Here is a 26,513-nt window from a genome sequence, read left to right as displayed (position 1 = left end):
TTTGTTACAGAAGTTTGAACCATTGCCCTAGCAAATGTAGCAGAACTAAAAACTGTTTCTAATACTGTTTCTCCAGACTCTGTTGTTTCAAAATAATACCATTCTTCTATCATAAGTCTACTATTACACAAATTAAAAAAAATATATTTTCACAAAATATAAAACAGGAAAAGAAGAGCAGATAAAACAGGTATGGGCTTTCTCTGAATGGAGTGTGTGATGTTCCCACCAACCCCAAGATTCACAGACTTACAGGATTTTCTTTCATATCACACTCTCAAACGTTTGCACTAGAAGCACAAACCCACTTGGTAACAGATATACACTTTTAGCCTCATGCACAACAGATACTACATGTCAGAACATGCCACAGACCTGCTCCATCAGGAGTGATGGTTCCCAACTTCACTGCCAGGGGATAACCCGTCTCCTTGTAGTGCTCCATGGCGTGCCCGTTGCCCCCACTGCCATCGAAGAACCACTTCCCACACAGCACAGAACCATCTGTCAGGTTCAGCCACAGATTCTCCCGCAGGTCACACTTTGAGCATTTCCAACCACTGCAGGAGGAAACAGGAAGAAACAACAGAAATACGTAAGGCAGGAACCAGTCCCGTTTTTCCCATCATGGCAGGTCAAACCAACCCACACATCCAGCTTGGAGTCATGCAAGGGAATTGTGGGCTGAGTTCCTGGCTTTGGTTCAGTTACCCTGGACTGAATTCGAGAGCCAACAAGGAACAAACCTTATCACCCTCACCTGGGGGGAATCCTAACACCATTGTCTAACTGTACAAGTGTTTTGGCGTGTTTAGATGCCTGTAGCTCTTCTTCCCAGGAGTCAGATTCCTGCTTCCTGTAGGGTGATTTTGCACTGAGGAGCGCGTCACAAGCTATCGTCACCTGGAAGACAAATGTATGTCAATCAAAACCTAACACGGTTCAGTGACTGGACAGAACTTGGCATTCAGCCTATTGCTAACCACACACAGAACTGGTTATCAGTAAGACTATTTATACACTCAAATATGCATCTAATCTTTTAGAGCACTGTTGTTATTTTAGCAGGAGGGTAAGCACATGTACTATGTGAGCTTTCCCAGGGCAAGCTGGCACCACAACGGAAGAAATACAGGAGGTAAAGGAAATCCAAGAAATAAAGACAACTTATAAAAATGACTGACACTCTATCACAGCTGGTTAAGAAAGATCTTTATGTCCAAACAAGCACCACACATAAGAAAACAAAGCACCATCTCGGTAAAAACAGAAACAGAGAAATTCCTATGGCCACTTTCACACACTCACTGACCAGTGCTGGTAACTCTTCTATATTGGGTAATGAGATTTCATAGTGATCAGGAAATATAACAAGTTTTGCTTCATCTTCATATTCAAAGTCCTCACTGTTGAGATCACTGTTTGTCTCTAGATCTGGAAAACAAGATGGGGAACGTTAGGAGACTGTCCTGCCATCAAGGTTCCGAAACTGTGGCAGGGGTACCACTATAAGCACTGCTTGCCTGGCATCAGCCTGCATGTTGACACTGTCAGTAGTTTCTTCTGGCTAGAAATGTTTGTGAAATCCTGGTCTGAACTGAAATCTGACCATCCTGCATGAGGACGTACTGAGGACCAAAACTTCCACTTAATGTCATCCCCAGTCACAGACATGATTGATTTGTCTCCTCTCCAACCACCGCCCTGTTGCAGACATCACATTCTGCAAAGCAGCTAACAGAATTCTGCTCATTTTGGACAAAAATCAGGGTGTAATACTGCTATGCCTTTTACCCAGGATCTTGAAATGCTATACAATATGAGACCAGGGCACACTACACATGCCCAAATTGCAGAGCATAAATAAAAAGAGCACCCCATATTTCCCAGATCACAGACCTGGCTGAAACGTGCTATGGCCTCCATCCATCTTGAACCTGTGTCCTTTCCTGCCATGAAGATGTCCCTGTCTGGAAGTATTCCTGCATCTTATCCACGGTCTCAAATAGCTACAGCAAGTACAGTTACACTAACTATCCCTCTCAACTCCTTAACCACTGTAACTATTAGTTTAAAAAGCATGCATTAACTACTAAACCAGCGTGCCTGCAGCAAATGTGGATAGAGCCTTCCCAAATCTTCGTTCGCGAAGCCTAGCCATGATGATAACTACTAAAGCTTTCTTTTGAAGATCAAGCCTTTCACAGTGTTTGTGTACATTCTTCCACTGTAAGAATTATTTTTTTGCTTAAATATGAACTTTGATCATGCAACATCAGCTACAATGTTTGTCCAGAAATACGTGGACCCAGAGAAAAGCCTGGAGGGAACTAAATACATAGTGTTTGTATCTCTATCTTCATGAAAAAATATAATTATTAGTTAACATAATTATCTCATAGTGACAAGACTGAGTTAAAAATCTTGCTCAGTTCTTTCCAGGACAAATGAAAAAGTTTAGACCAAACATGTACACATTGTGTCAGACATTTCACAAAATTCAATTGCAAGAATATGCCAGGCAATGATGGGATCTTCTAGATCCTTCTCCCATCTGTATTCTGATGTATCAGACAGTCACTGACAGAATAAAGCTCAACCAAAAATGAGACGCATCAGTGGTAGCCAAAGCTGGTTCTTACTTTCATTCCAAGTACATGCATATGCTTGATGAATTCCTCAATACTAAACGAGCATTGGCAGCGACCACTGCACCCCTGGGAATGCCTGAAATCTCAACTGTATGTTTGAGAGAAGTGAGAATGACAAAAGCCAGACACAGAAAATTAAGCTCTCTATTTACCCAGAGGGTAGTAACAGACTGAACAACTCTAATGATAAAATGAGTATCAAAAGATATTTTAACTTGACCTCTTGAGAGGAACATCGATTCTTGGCTCACCTGCTGCACCAGCCAGTCCTGAGGGGTGACAACACCCCCTGTCAGTGACTTCCAGCAGCATGACCTCTCTCTCTCTCAGCAGCAATCAACAAAAGCCCCTTCTCATCAGCTCAATACAGACACAAAAGCAAGAACTTTCTCTCATGCTGAAAGCATGACATTTATACAGAAAATATTAATTCTTTACTAATTCTCCAAATCACACTATTTTCATAATTAGCCCTTCTCTTACTGAAGCATAATAGAGATGACCAGAAATCTCACTTTACTCCAGGGTTCTTTCCCAGGTTGTATTAGAGCCCTGTGTCTGATAAATGAGCCAATCTCCACAGATGCAATCTGTAGCTGCTCTTTCGCTCTATGAAGCAAAGAAAATTAGTATCTCCAAGCCCATGATACACATGGCAACACATCACAGAGAATTTTCACATAATGCCCAGAAATTTGGTGGTGGCCAGCATAGCAAAACTAAAAGTACTGACCATCTCCTAAACAGGACAGAGGATAAAAACTCAGTGTGTGTTCAGCCAGGTTTGGAGGCAGCAAATGCCTCTTCCAGGGCTGTGGTCACACACTGTCTCAGCCACCAGAGGGAACCTGGCGCCAGCTCACTGCTGGGATCTGCGGACATGTGTAGGACCTGCCGGTATCTTCATTTCCTTGAGATACTGACACTGAGTTTATATTATTTACAATCTGCTGTATAGAAACAGCACCGGCACTGTTGCCTGTGTTCAAAATTCAGGCACTGCACTGCAGCTCATCTCACGACAGCCAGGGAGCAGAGACTTTACTGCTGCTGACCTGACCTGCATTTGAACCAGTGATCCAGGGATGAAAGACTGAGTATCCTATTAGCAATCATCTGCTGCCACCGAAGGACTTCACATGCTTGGGAGCATCAGCCTTCTGCGTGCAACGGGTAGGGAGGGAAAGTTCCTTTTTACCTTCTCAGGCTTCATACCATTCACATTAGCAAAAAAGCAGAAAACAGTGTCCCATCAGCATGGAACTCTGGATGTCTGACACTCCAGTTTGGCAGCATCACATGCCTTGTTTTAAAGAAGGAGACATACAGCTTCGTAACAGTCCCAGGAAACACGATGAGGATTTAACTGGCTTTTGAAGGTGACCATGTAAAGCTGGTACACTTCCACCCACACACCTACTCCCTCTGACTAGGAATTAAAAGGGACTGCCAGTGCTTTCTGGTAATTATCAGTCTGAAGACAGTTTCTCAGGGTCCAGACCCCACTACATGAGAGTGGAAAGGACTTCTAAGGTCACTGACTGAAATCTCTTGATACAGCAGATGACCATATAAGCTAATCCCTTTGGCTGACTGTCAGGGAGACCTCTAAAGGATTTTAGCTGGAAACCCCCAAATCACTACTCATATTTTTAAATCTTGGTTTGTGTGTGCTGAGAGCCATAGTTGTAAAGTTCAGTAGAAATTTCTACCTGCATTAAATTTTCTGTGCCTGTGCAAGGGCCAACATGGTTGAGAAAGAATGAGGATAGATATAATAAAAACAGATGCCTGTTACTTTCGAAGGCAATGGAGCCCACACTAAATGAGGGCAGAGGTTTACCCTGAAGCCATTGGGCATCACGTGCAGTCTGCAGGCAGTTTCAAACTAGTGCAGAATTTGAGAGAGGAGTAAGAGTAACTTAATTATAGGAAAGAGGAGCAGCATGAAATCTACTTGCAAATGGAGCATATTTGATTAAAAATTACTCTGAAGGCACTGAAAACCATGAAGTTTCAAGAACTATATTTCATCCAAAGCTGTTTCTTGGACAAAGATGTTCTTCTAAGATGCACTGTGAGAGCACCTCTGGGCAAAAAAAAAAGCTTTACTCAGTTTTAGGACTTAGCCACAAGAGAACCCACCAGTCTGGAATTATTCAAAGAGTGACAGCTTGATGGTCATTGTCCACATGCCATTATTTCCCTTCCAGTGGACTAAGAGTCCCAGTTAAACATTGCAGCCACTAAAACAAAGTATCCATAGGTCATAAATGTTGTGCTGGGAGGCCAGGACGACAGGCAAAGCAGAGTAACAGACATGTTAAAACAGAGGCTCAACTGACGTTGTTATTTTGGGCAAGTGGTCAGTAGAGTAAATTTACTCCACCTCAGAGGCATCACTTAGTGACGGTGAGAAAAGCATTGCAGCTGAGCTGACTGAAAACAGCAGCTGGAAGACAGAGTACTGTAATGTAAACCAACCCAGCAGAGGGGAAGAAAAGGAGTGGATGTGCCCAGATCAGATTTAGACAAGTTACCAACTGACTGCACTAATAATAGTGGCATAAGGAGACTCCAGACAGGACCCCCAAACAGGATTTCCTGCGCAAATGGATGTGTCTGTGTGTGTGTGAAAGGGAATACAAACATGAAAATTGAGTGAGGATGTCGACTAGCGAGGCTACAACTAATTTTGAAACCCGAGAAAGACATCTTGGGAATCTGGGCTTGATCCTGTTCTCACTGAAAGCAATGAACAAATTTGCATGGACTTGGAAGTGGAGGCTTGAGTCTTCAATCCAAATAATTTCTTCCTGAAGCCTCTAAATAATAGTGAATTGCAGCAGCAGCACTTTGCAAAATATAAGCTTTTCAGTTCATTTATCTTCGGGCACATTCAAAACCCTGACCTCATCAGATGAACTATAAAAAAGAAAAAATTTAAAAAAAAAATCACTTTACAGTCATAACATTTTCCTTTGCAGAAAAAAGAAAAGTAAAACTTCCTACTAGGATCATTTGGATGATTCACTACTTATAAAATAGCATTCAAATTGCTCTCTACATCTCCAAAGCATTAGTAGGCTGTTCTGCTAGGTTAGACATCACCCCTTGTATTTCCGGCACAGTCACATGTTAAACAAGCAAAACTAAATCACCAAAACTCAAATTCTCAACTATTTTGATAGCAGCATAAGCCTGTGTTAATCTAGCTTAATTTTCACAGTTTTAACTAAACCAGCAAACCATTAAGACTCAATTAGTGTAAGGTATCTGCTCACCATTCTATACTTAATTCAAGATTAGTGGCAAAGCCAGAAAACAACAGGGTCGCTCTTGGTCTAATCCGTTCCACTACCACTGCTTGGGAGTATGTACAACTTTACTGGGCTAAACTGTCAAAATATTGTCAGGAAATGCTCAAATTCTCCTGCATCACAGCTTTTCACTCATAGATACACGCTTACTTACATAAATATAAATTTACACCACTCATGGTAAAAGTCCTCTTCAGAAGCTCACCAAACAAAAACATCCTCACTGAAAACAGGGTTCTGCTCCTGGCCTGGAAGAACTAAGTGAGGCTGTGGTCAGATCCAGTACAGCCACTCTTAGGAATGGTCTTTACACTTAGTAGCCATGAGGCAGGTGCCATCCAGGAAAAGCTCAGCAAGTTTACAAGTTCTCCCAGGCTCTCCAAGTGGAAGTTTTGTCTTCCTTTCCGAGACCTTCTGAGACCAGCTGTGTGTCACGGATACCACTCCTCACTGACACTCTTCTCACCAGCAGCCCCCACAGATCTGCTGACAGAGCTGTTCATCTGAGGACTTCAAAACACTTTTAATTGATGGTCTGTCTAAGTTAGCCCTGACTTTGCTCAAAACAGAGCTCCAACAACTTGCTGCACTGGTAGATAATGCTCTGGTAACTGATCTGGGAGAGGACATCTGTCTACAGACAAGTTTTATGACAGCCACTGTGCCAGCTCTGTTTAGCCCAGGGTCCAGGCTCAGCATGGACCAAAAGATGTCAGGAAGTGAGTACCAGAACAAGGCAAAAATGTGGTGATTCCTCCCTCAATGCACACCTCCTAGCTTCCAGATATCTACCCGGGGTGGGTAGGGGGTGTGTGTGTGTTTTCTGGTTGATTTTGGGGAAAGAGAAGCAGGGGGAGATACTGTGTGCAGATGAAGTTTCTCTCTTCAAAAGAGAAGTTCACTTCCTATTTATAAAGCAAAATTGTAGAGAACAAAATATGTTCCTCTACTGATGTTCCACTTGACTCTTTCACAACCAAGCTGACATTTTAGAGAACCATTCACCCCATCTCTCTCTCAGAACCACCTCTCTGAACAGCAACAAGTAACTTCGACCTCATCCCTGGGCACACACAGTTAAAGAACTTCGTTTTCTTTGCATTTTTCAACATTTACTTCATCTGTTGTTTCATTACTCAGAAACACACTAAAAGTCACTCTAGATTTAGTCTCTTAGATAATTTTAAATCAACCAGCAAACTCCATTTCCTTATCTTTCAATCCCTTTCCAGACCGTTTATGATCACATTAATTCTTTATAATTAGGATATTATGAAGGACTCTGCTGATAACTCCTGAGAGTAACAAGTCCAGGGGGGCTCTGCTGGTAACTCTATGGTAAGAACTGTGCCTCCAATCCCTTCAGTACAAGAATCTTCCCTCTTATTTCATACCCCTTTTGACCAAGAGCTTGTATGGAAGATCGTAGTACATCCTACTAATTGAGGTTTTCTCATTCACACATAAGTCAATGAATATGTATGGGGACTATTACACATAGTTCCAGAGTACTCTGGACTTTGAATAAAAACTTCAGAAAATCCACAATGGTTCTGTTCTGTTGTATTTATACCACTCTCTATGGGCTAATATGAAAATTAAATTTAGAGATTATACTTTTCCTGGTCCCACCATGTCTTCCTTCTCCCAAACTGGCATCATATTTACCATTTACCTTCTGGTTTAAACAGAAGGTTGCAGCTACTTCTAATCTGAGAGCCTTGTGAAGTCATGGGGAGCTACTACCTTGTCCCATAAATTAATTTATTTCCATTTTACAGACAGGATCTAAAACTTAGTTTTATATACCCACACATATTGACAAGCACAAAATACCTCCAAACTTGCTCGCCTAGATAACAATGCAGTGAGGATACTATTCCATGCATCCTGACAGTCTGCTTTAAATATCACCCCAAATCCCCTGAAAGGTTGCATGGCCTGAGCTGAAGTTATCATGTCCACACTGTCCAGCAACACCTAAACCAGCCAGGTTAAAGGCAGTCCATACATTTCAATAAACAATGCTGTTATGCTTCCTGCTTACATAGAACACTCACAACCAACACTCTCCAACCTTCTCCAAAAGAAAACCAAACCAAAACGTGCCCCAAACCTAAGGCAGTGCATGTGCACAAACACTTTCCTATGAACCTTCTCATGTTTTGGGAAAGATAAATCTTCCAGCTGACTGACCCAACCAGTCTGTATTTCTATGGCATTTACTAGATAGCAGCAGTGCTAGAAAGTAATCAGAACACCCAAAAGATGTTTTCCTAATACTAAGGAGATTGGAAAGGGTTTAGTATCTTTAATAGTTTTACATCAAAGAGGATTACAACAAGCAATGTAACAAATGCCCAAACTGGATTGACTTTGTACACAAAGCTTAAATCTCTGGGCCTTCAGGGAATTATTCAAAGACACCTGGAAACCTAGGAATGTTAGGAACACCTAGGAATGTTAGTGACCCCCTGATCATTGTCTGTTTTTTGTCTGACAGGGTGAGCCCCAGATGGCAGGTTACACACCTGGGCTGGTAGCAGCCAGTTTGGTGTAAACCTCTGCCACAGGACAAGTTAACCATGAGCCAGCAACGTGCCCTTGTGTCCTCTAAGAAGGCAATGGGGAAGGCCAGTCCTGGGGGACATTAAGAAGAGTGTGGCCAGCAGGTGCAGGGAGATCATCCTCCCCCTCTACTCTGCCCTGGTGAGGCAGCATCTGGAGCACTGTGTCCAGTTCTGGGCTTCCCAGTCCAAGAAAGACAAGGAACTACTGGAGAGGGTCCACTGGAGGGTTACAAAGATGATTAGGAGGGTGAAGTATCTCTTTTATGAGTAAAAGCTGAGAGGGCTGGACCTGTTCAGCCTGGAAAAGAGACTGAGAGGGGATCTTATTAACATATACAATTATCTTAACGTCAAGAGGATGGGGCCAGATTCTCTTCAGTGGTACCCAGTGACAGGACAAGGTACAACAGGCACAAACTGAAACACAGGAAGTTCCATCTGAATATGAGAAAAAACTTTACTTTGAGGGTGACAAAGCACTAGAACAGGTTGCCCAGAGAGGCTGTGGAGTGTCCTTCTCTGGAGATATTAAAAACACCCCTGGACTGGATCATGTGCAAGCTGCTCTAGCAGGGGATTGAACTAGATGATCTACAGAGGTCCCTTCCAACCCCAACCTTTCTGTGACAGGTGCCCAAGGACACAATGAGAAAGACAGAACTAAAACAACCTGTTCAGATGAGAAGTCCAGCAGCTCTGAACCAATGAAATAGATGTTGGATTAAGAGATAAGATGCCAAATTTTGCTAACCACCTCTGCTGCTGTCACATGTAAAATCATCAAATCAGCTGATCTCTCTGTGTTTTTTGTTTCCTCAGCTATGAGCAAGTAGAGCAGTAATTCTTTGTTCTTTACTTTAAGCATGGCCAGTAAAATCTGCTGAGCCAAAGAAGTGGATACAAAGCATTTGGATGCATGGAAGTACTATCTCCAGGATCAGAGCAGAGAGTTGATACCATTTTACTCCCAGTCATCAGGGACTGAAGTAGAACTGACTAAATGAGATAAATTTTCAAAAGCGCATTAGATTCCAGAAGTACTGGATTAAATGGTGATAGTTCCATGTGCTAAATCCACCCAGTGAAACCGCACTGCCTTCAGAAGTTCCCTGGGACTTGGAGCACCTGGAACTGCTGTACCAGATCTACTTAGTGGGAACAAAATGCTCATGTGCAAGGATGGAATTTAAGGACTTCAATATGGCACATCAGAGACTATGCCAGTACCCTGTGTGCTGGCACAGCCCAGCAACAGGAGCCTCCTCCAAATGTATGCAGAAGATCAGCAAGAATAGATGCTGACCATACTTTTGTACTTCATGTTTACATTTATATTGCTAAGACTGTACAACCATTGCTGCATTGCAGTCAGCTTTGTTTCTGAACCAATTCTTTTATAAGCATTCAGTGGCAATCATTATTTTCAATGTAGACTGGCAGTAAATGGCATTTAGACCAGCATCTGTGATGTAACAGTCTTTTCCTACAAAAGAAGTTTAATTTCTTTATGACTCATCTTCAGACCTTTTTCTTCCTTAGTCCTTGTAAGACTTACTCCAGACATTAACAAAAACAATTTAATCGATCACAATCTGCAGAGGCCTCTTAGGGACACATTCCACAGATCAAAGCAACTCCAAAAGAAGGTCATGCTATTGTTTCCCTTTAGCCATAAGAGCTGGCAATTGTAAAGAAAACATTTAACCTCTGCATTACCTGAAGAAAAATTCACTTTTCACTATTAATACAGAGAGAATAAATAATACATGAATTGGAGAAATACCACAAAAGGTAGGAGAAGAGAGAATATAGGCTTTGCATCATGTTCTCCTCATCCATATTTATGAGGCCCTCAGGTTTTCTGGGTAATCTGAATAAATGGATTTTGGATTATATGCACACGGTAAGAAAACTGCTTTCCATGAAGCAAGGGGATATAGATGTGGATGTAGCAGAATTAGAGATGCTTGTACAGTTCTATTCATTACAGGAGAGACCATGACATCACTTAAGAACATTTACCTGTGTAACAATTTTAAAATGGCATCAAACCTTCCTATGACCAGCTGCTGAGCAGAACTGTGCCACACTGAGGCCCTGATATATCTAAACATTAAGTATAGATAAACATTTTAATAAAAGGGTGCTTTGTGGAAATCACAAAGAGAGAGAATGGACCGAATCAGTCAAAAAATGTTATCAGAGCCTAGGCTGTTTGAGAATAGCTGAGGGCCTATTTCAGGTTAAAGTGTTTCATGTATATATACACACATCTCTCAATATGCACCAAAATTGCTAAGAATTACTTATTTGTCTGGATAAACTTTAAAAACAGGTACCAGAAGTTAAAAACCAAACAACAGAAAAAGAAAACCCACAAGGAGCCCCAAAGGCAGACACAATGGTGGACAGAACCCAAGTACACAGAGAGACAGGGTCAGAAAAGGACTGTGTGGAAGCAGCTGTTCACAATACCTAAAAATAGCTTAGCATTCCTCCTTTTTGGTAAAGCTCCACCAGATGCTCCTGGTACCTTCTGGAAAGAGAGAAAGAAACAATTAAAAATCCATCAAGTAAGACAACAGTAAATCAGCCCACCCCCTCACCATTTCTGACACACATCTGTCTGCTCACGGTCCTTCTATCAAATCACAGTCCTCGATGAGCAAGAATTTAAATTCTCTTCATTCACATCAGGCACTGGGACTCAGCTCATCATTGCCCACCACTCTCATGGACTGAGGAAGCTCCACCTGAATCCTTCACTCTTGTCTCTGGAGTAATTAAGCAGAGGGTGTCTCATGGTCAGACTGCTGTCCTGGCACCAACACAGTTACATCCAGCACCTCTCAAACCTCTCACCACTAGATCTCCAACAGTATTTCCTAATGACTGAAGTTGAATTACAGGGAGAAGAAAAGGCACACAACAGACTCAACCCTTCATAACCAATTCCAGTAGGACCACTTCGATGTAATGCATTAGTTCACTTAATTTTCTTCTTCCCAGAAAAAAAATGCTCTTTTCATCAGGATCCATGTCTGCTTCCATCAAGATGAATCCAAATTACCACCATGTTTTCTTTATGTATGGAGGAAACTTGACAACACCCAAGCAATTGTTTATTGGGATTTTATTGTATTTTTTTTAATTCAAGCTCCACAGCAGAGAACAGCAACTTCCAAGTGAGATTCAGTTTCAACCACTACTTTTGCAGTTCAGTATACTTCAAACTACTATGGAAAACAGTAGTAGCTGAGGAAATGTCTAAGTCAATGCACTTGCTTCTTACGCTGTTTATTAAATGGCACCATTAAATAAATCAAATTACATCAAATAAGCCTCTGTGGCTATGTGATGCCAACATGATGCATTATGTAGTGTGTAATGTTAGTGTAACTGGCAGGGTTGTCAGGCAACTTTTTTTTTTTTTTTAATAATAATACTGGGATACAACAGGTGGAGAGAAACCAGCCAAGAACCTGTCAGCCTAGGGAAGGTTCATGTTCACCTCTGCTCCTTCACAGGCAAAAGGGTCACATATTTTGGGTGGTTCCCTTCACCACGTAAATAAAGCTTTGGCCTGAGCAAATTGCTTGAATCATCAGTGAGGTCTTATACATCATAGGAAAATTTTCCATTCTTAGAAAGAGCAGATGCCAACAAACGCCCCTTGGCTGCATTTAAGAACAGAATCCATTATCCACATATAAAAGCCCTAGGGAAAAAGAGTCAGCGTTGCAACTGCAGCATTTAAAATAAAAATAAAAAAAATTCTTCAATCAAGTGAAAATAACAAGCAGAACCTTTCTTTCCTTAATACTACTGGAATTTAACAAGTGGAAAGCAAGTAGCCAGGAATCCAAATCTCTTTTAAAAGAGTAGCAGCAAGAAACAACAATTACAAATATATTATGAATAAATTAAACATACCCCAAGGATTGTTGTTTGCAATACTAGGAAGCTCCAACTGAATTCTTATGTCACCAAGTAGGGTATTGTGAAAGTCATTAAGATTAGATATTTCAAAGAGAAAGAATTCACATGGAGTGTTTATATTTAATTCAGGCTGGAAATTATTTCAGTTTGATTTTCCAAACTGCTGAACACATTGGAATTGCAGATGCCCAATACTCCTGAAAAACCCACAACCTGACAGTTTTACCTTGTTTCTCCACGTGTCAGAGATCACTGAAAACACTCCCCACTCACAAAATCACTTTGATTTCTAACAGATGTAACACACCCAGCGAATGGGAGGGCACAGGAGGCATCAGCAGTGGCATTAAATTCCATTTGTGATGCTTCTTGGACAAGGCAACAGCACAGCCTGTTCTGCATTCCCTCGAACTGCACCAATGTCACATTTTTTATAACACTGCCATCCCTGAATAACATCCAGGAACCTTCATGCTTCTCTCCTAGTGTTTTCAACAGGGCTGAGGTATCACTACAGCACCAAGCTAAAGCTGTGCCTGGAACCGAATAGTACCCAGTCAACTGTATTCAAGTCATACACTACAGGAAAGTGGCTGACTGAGAAATTCTGAAAACTGAAATTCTGCGGGGGAAAAAAAAAAAGAATTTTCTTTATTTAGCTAAAAATTTTACCAGAGGGTGCTCCACAACTTGCACCTTGTGCACATTTCTGATGATTCAGCAGCTGCCTCTGGTGCTGATCTGCCACTGGCAGATACCCCAGCTCTACTTAAGCCAACAGGCTGAAGATGTGACCCTTATTTTCTAATTGAACTGTGACAAGATTCCCAACTGATGAATCCAAACATCTTCGGAAGCAAACTGGGATTTCTGCAGCAATGCAGTGCATTCTACAAGGATGATGCCAAGGGAACCACAGGCAAGAATAGCAGCCTCACTGAAAGAATCTTAACATACCATATCCAATGCCTTTGGCTTTACTGTATCCCACACCATCAAAAGCTTGGCTTAAAAAACCCAAACCACAATGCAGCATGTGCCAGACACTTCATAAAACCGCTCCAGTGAAGGCCTGATGTTTCACATTGCTCAAAGGAAAGGACAGCACTTAAGAAGCAAACAGTCATGGTAAAAAAAAATCCACAGCTAATATATGAGGAATCCTGGCTATGAGTCCTATCAGATGATGCAATCTTCACCTGCACTGTATAGTCAAACCCTGTTTCCTAGCACATGACCCAGAGCACCAGTGCATTGCCACCTTCAAACACAGAGCCAGCCCTCTGCCACATCCTGATTCACAAGGAGAAAAACAGGAACCACTGAACTAGTTCAACAAAAGGGGTATGCAACACCAAACAAATGCTCGGATATTTTTCTCCATTTTGGAGTTCTTCAGCCTAATCTTTATCAGGAAAGGAATTTTTGAGGCCTCCTTTTAATCCCAGTTTGCCCTAACATACTGGAAGGAAGTTATATAGTAGGAAAGCTGGCAGGATTTCTGCCCACCTGTCTCTATATAGCATCCTTCAGAAGTGTTAAAGTCAGTCAGAACAACTGTTGCTAAAACTAGACTAGGCTCTCCAGAAACTCAGTTAACAGTGCAAAGTAAAATGTTGGTACCACCCTTAGAAAGAAAAGCAATTCTTAAGTATAACAAAAATTATTAACAATCTCAACCTGGAAGACGTCCTTGTAATTCTGATAAAATATGAACAGTCATCCACTGGAAATAAGATAAATAAGGGCGCTTTAGGTAACTCAGGGCCTTCATCACCCAGGGGAAACATTGCTGTAGAATGAGAAACAAGTATTTAACCCACTCCAAGCAGCTATTTTAATCCCTCTAATTTGCCAATACAGGCAGAGCTTATGGGAGAGTGACCATAAGCAAACCCAGTGCCTTCCATATAGGTCAGGTCAGAAGTCATTAACAGCCCCTTAAAGATGTCAGACAAACAACACACAGACATGCTATGAAGCAAAGGTTATAAGTTGCTGTTGATATGCGGTGATAATATGGAAGAACAGTGAACACAAAGTTTGTATGTACCCATCCCTGTGTGTGGGGTAGACTAAAGGAGGGGCAGCGTGTGTCTCTAGAATCCAGCATTAATTTAAGCTAAACTTAAGATCCCAGACCAGGTCAGGATTTAGCTGTACAGGAGTTTTAAGATGAAAAGAAGTCCTGTCACCCTGAGATGAAACATCATACAAAAGGTAGATCTTTTAACAAAGAAGCTTCCAGTCAGATCTGAACCAAACCCAGTAATTCTACACTTCAAAGGTAGGTTTCAGAAAAGTATTTCGCTACCTACAGTATGAATATAATATGCAGACAACATGCATGTGATATGCAGAAACAAGCAGTGAAAAAGATCAGTGGAAGTCAGGAACAAGCTGCCTTTAAGATCTGACTTTAGGGTTTTTGATTCATGTCAGAACTGAAGTTATAGGATTGGCTGGGATCCAAGCACCTGAATTTGATATCCAGCCCCAAATCTGAACATGTTCATTTCTGACATTCAGGATTTGGTCTGTGTCTGAAATCATCCAAATGAGCACAAGAGACCAAGAACTGCTGGGTAGTTAGCTTGGAAGCCACAAGTCTCACCTCTATCACATGGCGTTTCAGATGCAAATACACACATTGTCCTGTTTTCCGGTAATGCCTCTCAATGTGTTCCCTTCCAAATCCCAGAAATGTGTTCATGCACACATAGAGACCTCCTTCTGAATCCTAAAAGGAATTACACAAACAGTTACAACACAGAAGGAACTGAACGGGACAGAAAGGACTCAGTATGCATTAAAAACCCCCAAAGAATTGCAGACCCTTTCTGTTATCACACAAGCACTTAAAATACGGCTTTTGTAGTACATCAGGGTGTTTACATTATCAGTTCTCTAAGACACTTCCACATCCTATCACATATCATATCACATCATTCCACAGCCTACAGAAACTCTTTGAAATGGGTTACAACTACAGATTAGTGATTGTCCGAATTAGAGGTCAAGTTAGTCTTGAAAAATTCCACTTGAGTGTCTAATCCACAGAGATTTGTAGGCACAGAAATTTGTAAAGCATAGAAATAATGAAGCACAGACATTTTTTTGAAATAGTAGAACTATTTTTTGCCATTTGATTGCAAGAAGATAATTCCAAATCAGAAGATCAGCAGCGGCAATGGTCCAGGGATTCAGCCTGTCTGAGGAAAACAGATCTCAAGTGACCTCACAGCTTTTAAAACTGGCTAACAAAAAATTGGCAAGTGTTTTGTGTACATTCTTCAGTATCTGTCAGGGATTCTCTCTATTCATGCAACTAGAGAGCATGAACACAAGGGCACTACAAAGGAAATATAAAGATATATACTCCTGGTACTGATCACAAATGCTGACATGTCAGTAACATAATCTGGCAGAAGTCCCACAGCTTTTTGCTCTCCCAAAAGCTGAGTGTTGATGCTGGCTGTTACCAGGGCCTTGCTCAGTTTTAACACCACTCCAAGACCTCTCCTGTATCAGGCTGCCAGGAGAACTTTCAGTCATCTGCTCATTGGTGTTGGATCAATTTTTTCAAGCCCTCTAACATGTATTGTTTTGAATAGGTGGTGCATAACAAAGATTGAGCCTTTCAGAAGCTCTGTGACCTTCCTTCTATTGTGAGCATGTTTGTACTGTTGGATAGTACAGAACATCTCATATTAAATTCCCCAAAGAACAATATGAACTAAACTCATCAATGGGCACCTTAGAAGGAAATTTAAAAAAAAAAAAATATATAAGTAAGGATAATTATTTCCAGAAACAAGTCATGTTAGACGCACACAAGTATATAAATATGTATTGAAAATTGTTACAGCAACAACTACTTGGACAGGATACCATCTCATCATGCCACACAAATTTAAACCAAGCTTGAATGTGACACTCTAAACCCAGTTAATTCTCCCCAGCCTGTTTCAAAGACTGGAACTGAGTATTTCTGTAGGATTTGAAGGAATCCAAACTCCAGCTTACCTACACCACCCATACCTGCATGCTACTCTTTCAAACATGTTCCTTTCTATCAATACAACTAAAGCCAGAACTGAAGAACTGCCTCAGACTCCAATAAATACTGGTATTTCCAAAGCATCCAGCAAAGCCATGAAGCTGAGGAGCAAAACATGAAGAAAGACCAGAGAATGATGTTTCACCCCAAGACCTTAGAAAATACTCATCTCTTCCACTTTTCTTAATGGGAACCAACACATACAAACTTCAGCTTTTCAGATTTAACTGAGAGGTGAACATGTAATGAACTACAGAGCTGTTGCTCTACCTACTTCTAAAGGTCAAGAATTGCCTTGAGCATTCCAGAATTAAAATATGCAACCTGAAGCAAGGGTTTAGCCTATCTGCCATTCACTCTTAACATATACCATGAAGTTGTTCTTCCAGCATCTACATATCACAATGACTACATCTGCAGATGAAACTATTTAGCCATCTCATTTCTGATCCACATAAGCCCTGACATTCTACATAAAAAAAACCCCACAGCTATTTTTAATTTGAAATATTCACAGTCAAATATTCACAGCCTTGAGAACAGGGCTGATAGCTACAATTGCGCTCAAAAGTAATAAAGTTGTTAAAAGCAAACTCCAAATCTGGTATTCAAAATATTCCCCAAATACAATTGTATTTCAAATGTATTACCTTTATTTTAATTTCCGCTACTCTTTCACAGATTTATCTACCTTAAGGCCCATTATACTTTTGCTGTCTGCTCTTCTATCCTGTATTCCAAATCCTTTTGCATTATCTCCTCTGAGAAAGCCATGGATGCGTCCTCTACAAGAGGATCTTATAGGTACCCAATCTAAATAAAAATATATAGTGTTGTCGCTCTAGGGTCTCAGGAACTTTGTTTAAAGTTTTGTTTTCTTAGAGACCAGTCTCTCTTTTTCTGGAGAGAATCCAAGAGACCACTGAACCATTTCTGAGAAGCAGCCTGTGACAATCTGACACTTTGAATATATGAGCTAAATGTAGAGTCTGAGTAAGTTGGTTGTGGTTACTAACAAAACAGTGATTTCTACTGGAGAACACAGGCAGTGTTCTCTCACACAACGTGGAAAGAAGTGGACAGACTGTCCAAAAGCCTAAAAGGTCACAGCAAAACAGGGGCCCGTGTGAAAAAGGCACCTTTGTAGACGGTTGTACAAAGGATTAGGCCACCGTTTGCTGCTCCAAAAAAACTTGACTCAGATCTAAGACAAACTTTGTGCTGGTTAATTTAACCCTACTGAACACACAACCAGTTCTGGAAGGAATGATATCTTACACAGGTTGTGGCATGTAAATCTTTGTATTTGACATTCATTTAAAATATGCATGAAATTTTATGCTGGAGGAAGGTGGCATACCTAAAGTACTGAAGACACTATTTTAAACCAGAAAAATATAAATTGTCCTGACAGACAAACCCAGGAACTTCAGTTGGATATTCTTTCCCCCTCACTCTTGCTTGAGCATGAAGTGGACACGTAGTGTGAAGTTTAGGATAAAGTACAAACATTGCCTTTCCTTATTACTCCAATCTAAAGACATTGTTGGGGCTGAAGCTTGTACGTGCTCAGGCCTTCATCACTACCCAGAAGGGCACTCATGAGCAGGCCAGTCTTCTCCCCTTCTAAGCAGAAGAAAAAGTGATCGCTCTTCACTTTATTTCTTCCTGTTCTTTGCTGCTAAGATGGCCACAGTATTTTATTGAGAGAGAGGGAGACACACAGTCCACACCAGAGAGAAAAGTATTAAAAAAAAAAAAAGCTGCTACTCTTACTTATTTAGATAACAATTCATGTTTTGAGGAGGGACAGAGATAGAGAATCCACAGGGAAAGAGAGCAAAAATGTACCAGTTACTCCCTCCCAAGGCTCAAAAACAGAGCAAGGAAGCTGATGGGTGAGAGGTCTGGAAACACAAATGCCAGTCCATGAGGACACAGAGATCACCCCATCACTTCACACTGCTCATGGCACCAGACACTAACAGCTTTCAAATGCTACTAAACTGATCAGGATTTGAACTAATGACCTCTTATTCCATTACCAACGCTCCCAAATCATTTAGACCCCTCAGGGAAATCTAGCATTTAGCAATTTCAACTCCTGAGATGGCTCAGACAACAATGAATTTATAAAAACACAAAGGCTGTGGTGATCTACTAACACAGCAAACAGTTACAGACTTGGGCACAGTGTCTGCTACACAGTGTTTGCTTTAGATCCTCTAGAACAGTGGCAAAACTTGCTAAGATATGTATCAGAGTAATGGTGACAAAAGGAAAGAAGAAAAGGAATAATAAGAAAAACTGGGCATCTGGTAAAGAGGAGGAGAGGGAGAAGCAACAGAATCAAAACCAGGAATGGAACAACACAGATGTACAGAAACACTGATGCGAAAATATATACAAGCAGTGAAGAGGAGCCATGTACTACTGGAACTGGTGGAAGATGAGAGATATGGGAAAAGAAGAGCTGGGTGGGGCAGAGAAAGAAAGGACAAATGATCTAGGAGTAGGAAATATATTACAGAGCTTCTAATAATGGACTGTTAGCTTCAAGTGCAAGAGAAATCATTTCTCTGCCCTTCCTTTACAAAAGCACTGAACAGCACTGAATATTCTCCTATGAGCAGATTATTTCACAGCTGCTTAACAAAGATATCTGGTATCTCTGTTGTAGAGTCTAGATGGGCACACGATCAAGGCCAATCCAATACAGCACTTAAAACATTCCTGGGAAGAAAAAAGCTGTGTGGGCCAGTCAGTCACTAAAGTGAAACCAAACCACCATTCCAAGAGGTGGATTGACTACTCATTCACATGTGTAAGTCACAGGAGAACTCCAGAGCAGGACATATGTAATTCTGGAACAGTATCCTGGACAAGTCACAGTCACTTCACGATAAGTGAGCAAATACTAATGTTAGGTCAGAAGCACTTCTAAGCTGCAACCAGGAATACTGAAGTTCCACCCATCAATCATCACTGTTTGGATGATCACAGATTATCCAGGAGCAGATTGTGAGGGCCACTGACAGAGGTGTCTCAGCCCCACCACGGCTGCCTGCTGAGCTCAAGCCCAGCACTGCAGCTCAAGGAGCACCACCTGTACCGCTTCCATTGCAGCTTAGATTTAGGGAGCTTGATGGTTTTGGGTTTTGCAGAGCTCTGGCTGCATAGTTCTGTTGGTCACAAAGACAGTGCCATGCTTCCAGAACAGAAAATCTGTGAAGAAGGATTGAGAGGAAAACTTATGGTTCCATAGCAAAGCTCCAGCATTGTCCATTCATCTGCATCTCTGCATTTATCATCTGACACTCCAGGTACCTTACAATCAAAGTCTCTCTGCTACCCAAAATAATCCAGTCCATCATCACTCCAGATAACAGCATGGTCAGTCACATTTACAGCTAGTAAGATCCAAATTTAAATCAATCCCAAGGAAAAGCACAATGCAAATACACATTGTTTGTCCTCCAAAGCAGCACAGTTATTTCTCGTGTCAGCCACTGCAGGCACAACCCTTACTGATCTTACATTCTCCAACTTCAGAAGACCAGTGAGTTAACCTTAGTGTTCTGGTGCACTCCCAGCCAGCAAAACACTTGTCCACAGGTGTGGACAGCTTTGGTATCTCCCTGTCAAGCAACAGTACAACTTCATTTTGACTTTTCAGGTGATCACCCACCACCAAGGAATTCATTGCCTCAGTAACTTGGAGGTCCTTTTGCAGTTAGGCCAAAATTCTTTGTCTGGAGTATTCCATTTGTCTTGGTGTGTTCAGTCCTCCTGTCTCCTCACTCCTACTCCCATTCCATCAAGGGAAACAAGATACCAGCCTACCCCTCACAGACACTGGCCACAGTGACCTTCTGATTTTCTTCAAGGAATATTGACCAAAGGAACAGCCAGATAGGAGTTGCTTATTTCTAGAAAGTTTTACACGTTGTGGTCACCGATGTCCATTACACACTCCAGACTCTCAAGGATTTCAGTCTCAACTGTACTGTATAACAAAAAGCAGAGCATCAGCACAGTTTAGCCTTTGGGAATTGTCCCAACATAACTATTACAGAGTTCCTGAGCCACAAAAATGAAGTCAGCAAGATTCACAAAGGAAGCTGTTGTCAGCAGCAAGGTTTTCCAGTGGAGCAAAGCCAAGCTTTCAGCTGCTCAAACAAACACAATCCTGCTCTCTACAGAACCAGACTGCTTGGTCCTGTCCCCGTGTCAGACTCATGAGCTGTGCTGGGGTTGTAACCAATGCCCTTCATGGGGAAGGTTTCAGAGCACATCCATGTACAACTTCCACAGCTATACACGTAAGCCTTTCTTATACTCCCATTTGTATCCCTTTTCCAGCTCTTGCCTCTCCCTCAGATGGGTCTGATCTAACATGACCAGAGGTCTTTGAAACCAGGATCCCATTAAAAGGTGGGATTTCCACAGATGAGTACTATACTTCTACAGAAATAATAGTAATTTACCTCCTGCATTCTACTGAACACAAAGTCAGGCTCATCCATCAAAAGAGGAAGAGAAGTCACAAGCAGACACAATAGGAGAGAAGAAACTACATCACAGTGGCAGAGATAGGGAAAAAGTCACCAGGAGGGAGGACTGCACCTCAGATCTGAAAAATCAGAGGTACAGGACTTCATCAGCCGAATTGCAGGGAAGCAGTTGGCTCCCAGAGCTGCTGGGCCACTCACTGGAGGAAGCAACAACCAACACTAGGCCAGGCTTGTGTTTCACCAGCAGTCTGCCTTCCCTCCTCAATTCCTGTATAAAAGAACAGTTAACTGGAGTAAGAGCCCCCATCACAGAAACACAGTTTTCCTAGAAGACACCAAAAAACCTACAGAAAAATAATTAAAATTTAAGTCATAAAAAGGCATATTTTCTCATCTTATGAGACAAGCAAACTAAAAAGTGTCACTAGGGCTCTTGAGTACACAGAAATTTGCCTCCTGTTTCTGCCAATTTTCCTGGGAACCAACCCTAGTATGATCTGCTGAAAGTAGGCTAAATCTAAGGACATGAATTCCTCATCTGTTTAGTGGTATTTCTAACAATACCACCTTTCTGAGAAGAGCACCATACTACAGTTAATCCATGTGGAAAAAGTACACTGAATATCTACTTGTACCTCTCCTAGCTCACACTTCTGAACTCTCCCAACTAATGACTTTCATTGTAGCACAAAGGTGCCATTGTTCTCAGATCTTCACCCAAGGAATTAAGATTTTAAACTCATGGAAAGGGAACATCAACCAGTTCTGAGAACAGAGAAGCTGCCTACATCCACTGGAACATGGATCTTCAGTGACACTGTACTACTCAAATCCAGACAACAAGGCAACTGACAGGGTGACAAACAGGGCTGCAAAAGCCAGGTCTTGCTTTGCACAGTTGGAAGTAGAAGATGGAGCTACTCACACCCAGCACCTCATTTTCCTTGGCACTCCCTGACAGGAACAGCTCTGATTTTGATCTTTCCACTTTGCTTGGTCTTTTCAAAATTGCTGCTGAATCTTTCATCATCATCATCATCACCATACTTTGTACCCTAATACTCACAGGTCTGATGGTTTTCAGTGTATTTTAAAGATCACAGCACATCCTCACATGAAAAGTAATAATACGCAATTAGTATGGCTAAAGAAACTTGAGTATAGGATTGCTACATTAACAGGTATGTCACTGTAACACATACAAACACTCCGAAAATTCTCTTCTTTGGAGAAGAAGAAAGGGGGATAAGGGAAAAAATATAAACTACTGAAATTAGATCTTGTATTGGAAAAAAAGTGACAGAACAAAACATTTTCCATTGAGCTGACTCGAAACAGAGACATGGTAAAGCTAAACTGTAACAAGGAGCATATTTTAAATGGCAAAATGAGAAGATGTGAGGAAATACTGAGAAATATCGCTACAGGAGAAAACACCTCCTCCATCAAAAATGCAATCTGGGATTTTAGCATGGCCAACAAAATCAAGAGCATGTTTTTTAACACTGATCATCTGCTTTAACATTATAACAAAGCTAACAAACAAACAGTGTATCTTCTTTCAAAAAGAGGTAGTAACCTCAACAGAAAGAGGCTCACTCAGGTGATAACCTAAGAAAATAAGTCACAAAACCAACCTAACACAAACCATAAACATCTCCCTTTAGCCAAGCACCAGCCTGTCTGTATCCCTTCACTTTCCTTCTGAATGGAAAACTGTAAAAACACAGCTTTGCTATTTTCCATTTGTAAATGACAGTGTTTTCCCCTTGAAAGCACACATTACATTTGCCCCTTAGAAATGCCGTCCCAGAAACAATATCCAGGTATCTCTTAGATTATAGGGAATTAAAAATAAAATCTGCGACAAGCCTTTTGGTCAGCTAAGGTGAGGAGTGGTATGGGCTGAAAAGCCATGGGAAACAATAAAAACTGGTACTACTTTTATTTTTATTTTTACTGATACTGCATAGGTTCAGCCAAGCCTTTTGCCCAGTGAATGCCCATAACACAATTTAAACAAAAAGTTTTTACATTGGAGGGCAGCATTTTCCAAAATTTGAAATCTCTTTCCAACAAAGTCAAAAGGACGAAATATCACTGAGTATTGGGAACAAAACAAAACAAAACAAAGAAATCACACATGCTGATTTCAACTCCTGCTTTTATCCACAGTTTCTGTTAAGTTTTGCTCAAATGTTTTATGCTTTGTTCAAATATATAAAGTGCTTTTGCTGTGCTTACTTGAGGCTTGTTGGAGGGGTGGTGATTGACTGGTTTTTAATCTGTGACAGTATTTAATATCCCTTCCTGCTTGTTAACAGAAATTTTTTATAAACCATAACTTCGAAGAAGTCTGAAAGTGTTACTAAAAACATCAACCATGTGCTCGCCCAAGCAAAAATTTGAAGGAAAGATTGTGGTATATTGATTTTCCCCTGCCAAAACCTTCTTAAGTATATAATGCAATTATCGCCTCTGCGGTAGGGTCTGATTTGGCAGTTCTAATCAGCCGCCTCCAGTACAGTCAGGGCTGCTGGGTGACACTTGAGATCTGAAGAGTGTGGGTAAAAATAACCTCTGTTCAACAAGACATGATGAACACCAGACAGCTGAGTCACCTTTAAAACCAAGTTTGATTTTCTGTATTAGAAGGATTTATCAAAGAGAGAGGGAATTATTGAAAAGAAGCAGATAAAGGATTCCAAAAATCCGTCCGAAATGTGTCTTCTATTTAATATTCTGTAATGTAAACCCTGAGCTTCCTTTTGATTGCTGCCATTGACATTTACATCAATATGTAGTGCTCAATCACCTTTGGGAAAACAGCTTCATGTGGAGAAGCAACTTGTAAAAAACTTCAGCTCTGTTAAAAAAAGTGTAATTTCTAAGCACCTGTTCCTCACAAAGCATTGCCTATTTACAAAGACTTCCAGTATTACCAGTTAAAAACGAGTCAGGCCCCAAACCTGCCACTGAACACATGCAATTTGCAGAGCTGGTGGATGATTTGCAGGACATCATAAAAACACTACCACAGAAAGTTTGCTGCACACGAAGCATTCATCTAACAGCAAACTAACCAAGCTAGTGGGGAAATACTACAAGTTCATTGAAGTTCAGTGACGTAACTGAAACCGTGGGGGAGAAAGTGTTTTAGGGGAACTTTCACATCGATTTTCAGGATGAGCCTTCATGTTGGAAGCTTTCTCTGAAGATTTTGAACAGAACGAGCACCGAGGCAGTAGGAAAGCAAAACTGTTGGCATCTGCTCGCCAAAATAAACCAAGGAGAAGGCCAGCTACTGCCCCTGTTTTATCTGCCTCGGTGTGAAAGCAAAAGCAGGGCTCCGCGGGGATGGGCAAACCCGGACAGGCAGATCAGACAGGGAAGTTTCCCCAAAAACCACAAAATCCCCGTGTCCAAGCAACCACTTGAGACTGCCTTGAGGAGGAAGATAAACAAACAAACGCAGGAAGGAGCCGCGCTACTGCGAAGGAGCCGGGGATGTGCGGGGAGCGCTCCCGCCGCTCCAGCGCAGTGCGGGGCACGGGCCGCGACCCCCGAGCGTGGAGGGGAGGCACCTGCAGGGCGAGGGGGCCACGGCAGGTGGAGGAAGGGATCGGGGGTATTTTGAAGCCACAGGGAGAGGCAGCGGCCCGGGGATGGGGCTGCCCCGGGAGCGGGGGTGCGGCGGGAAGCGGGAAGGGGCCGCTCGGGGCGGGCGCAGCGGGGAGGGGGCGCGGAGGCAGCCGGGGGTGGTTCGCTGCACTCACGGGCGAGTCGTAGGAGAAGGCACACTCCGTCTTGTAGACCCGGTCCCCTGACTTGGGCACCCGGATCGTGGGCATGTAGGGGACGAGCAGCTCGCCCAGGTCCCCGGCGGCCATCTGCGCATCGCCGCCGCGGAAGAGCGCGGCCCGCTGCATCCTCCTTCCCTCCTTCCCTCCCTGCCGCCCGCCCGCCCTGCGGAGCCGCTCTGCGCGGGCGATGCAGGCGCAGGGCAGCCGGGCCCGGGGCAGGGCGGCGGCGGGAGCCGGGCCCGAGGGAGGGCAGGGGGAGGGAAGATGCTATTTTTAATCCAATGGCAGCGGGAGCGGCACCAGCTGCGGCGGCGGCACTCGGGGGTCCCAGCGGGGGCGGGCGACGGGCAGGGCGGCGGGGGCGGGATTCCCAGCCCCGTTCCCCGCCGAAGCCCCGCGTTTCACCCGAAAACCCTCGTTCCCATGAGGGAAGGACGGAGACTTCGCCTCCTGGTCTCCCTGTATAGCGCGGAGCAGTTTTCCCTTTGACCGGTAATACTCTACTACAGTCTCTTTTATTTTTTTAAGCAATTAAATACTACATATATTGTATTTTTACTTTTGTATGAAATAGGTGTAGTAAAAAATGCATTGCGTATATTTTAACGCTCAGTCCCTCGCTCACAATTGCCCAGTGCCGCGATGCAGGTGTCCCGTGTGTCCGGTGACTGTCGCGGTCCCACCACGGCCGCGCTGACGGCTCGGATGTCGCAGGGCAAGCGGGGCAGGTCGGTGTGGAGGAACGAGGTGGTGGGATGCAGGGCGGGAATGCCCAGCCTGGGATGCCCTGGGATGCCACTCCTGCGGCAGTGCCAGCAACTAAACCCAGACCTCACGTCTTGAGGGGGACAGTACCTTCAGCTTGAAGTGACCTTTTTCGGGCCATTTGCTGTTTCTCTCTGCTTTTCACTTCAAAAGAATAGTGAGGGGAAGGAGGAATAGAATGAAGTAACTTTGTAGGAAAAAATATTGAAATAACTTTTTTTTCAAGCAATAACTATTGCATGTGCCTGGCAGCAGCACCACTGAGGAAATGACAGGCCCATTTAAAATGAAGATGAGTAATGTAGGTAAATAACCTTCCACACATCCACATCATATCCAAGGATTCATCAATCACTTCTAAGCAGGTGATGTGACCTTCACTAGAACCACCTTTTACCTCAAAATTTGAAGTTTCAAAAGCTGGTTCTAGGAAAATCTCAATTAAAAACAGAATGGAAAAATAAGTTCGTATCCAGCTATGAGCAGGCTGTGAGGCTGAGCAGAGCAGTGCACTCTGATCTCAGGAAGTTTTCTAGAAGTGTTGGGAACAATGTGAAACACCGAGGGCAGAATGTGATGTTCATGGAATGATTTTAGATTTACCCAAGAACAGACATTACATCAGACTTGTGAGCGCTTTGGATGCTGGATAAAAAACAGTAATATGGGGCCAGACAGATTTATTTTACCTGAGGAGACTTTGTGCTTTTTTAATGGCTTCCCTTATGAATAACTCAGCATTTATAAACAATGAGAGCCACAATAAGACATATGAGCCATCTAACCTGAAAGATTGACTCAAACAAAAAGGACTGATACACTGATACAAAATCAATGTCTTTCTAATGTTTGGCCCTGCCAGGAAACAGCAAACAAGGCAGTTTTTGCTTA

At 42.3% G+C, this 26,513-nt stretch overlaps 1 protein-coding gene across 4 annotated transcripts in view; it reads right to left on the bottom strand.

Annotated features, from left to right (window-relative positions):
- USP13 (ubiquitin specific peptidase 13) overlaps positions 1 to 25,068 on the bottom strand; it is a 50,377-nt gene extending 25,309 nt beyond the window's left edge. For 3 of the 4 annotated variants that reach the window (XR_005563717.1, XM_039381858.1, XM_039381859.1), the window contains exons 1-6: positions 24,831 to 25,068; positions 15,095 to 15,220; positions 11,017 to 11,077; positions 1,313 to 1,434; positions 761 to 903; positions 376 to 560 (exon numbers count right to left, since the gene is read on the bottom strand). Coding sequence is in view for 3 of the 4 variants with exons in the window: in XM_039381858.1 (XP_039237792.1) it covers positions 376 to 560; positions 761 to 903; positions 1,313 to 1,434; positions 11,017 to 11,077; positions 15,095 to 15,220; positions 24,831 to 24,983 (790 nt within the window). In the remaining variant the exon portion in view is untranslated. The remainder of the gene's footprint in view (positions 1 to 375; positions 561 to 760; positions 904 to 1,312; positions 1,435 to 11,016; positions 11,078 to 15,094; positions 15,221 to 24,830) is intronic. The other variant, XM_027752186.2, reaches the window with a different exon arrangement.
- Between the last annotated feature and the right edge of the window lie 1,445 nt (positions 25,069 to 26,513).

Source organism: Pipra filicauda, unplaced genomic scaffold (assembly GCF_003945595.2).
Source record: "Pipra filicauda isolate LSUMZ 115617 unplaced genomic scaffold, ASM394559v2 scaffold242_size1167801_pilon, whole genome shotgun sequence".
Classification (NCBI taxonomy): Eukaryota; Metazoa; Chordata; class Aves; order Passeriformes; family Pipridae; genus Pipra; species Pipra filicauda.
Note: the sequence above shows the minus strand (reverse complement) of the source record. Positions and strands in the feature narration are given on the sequence as shown.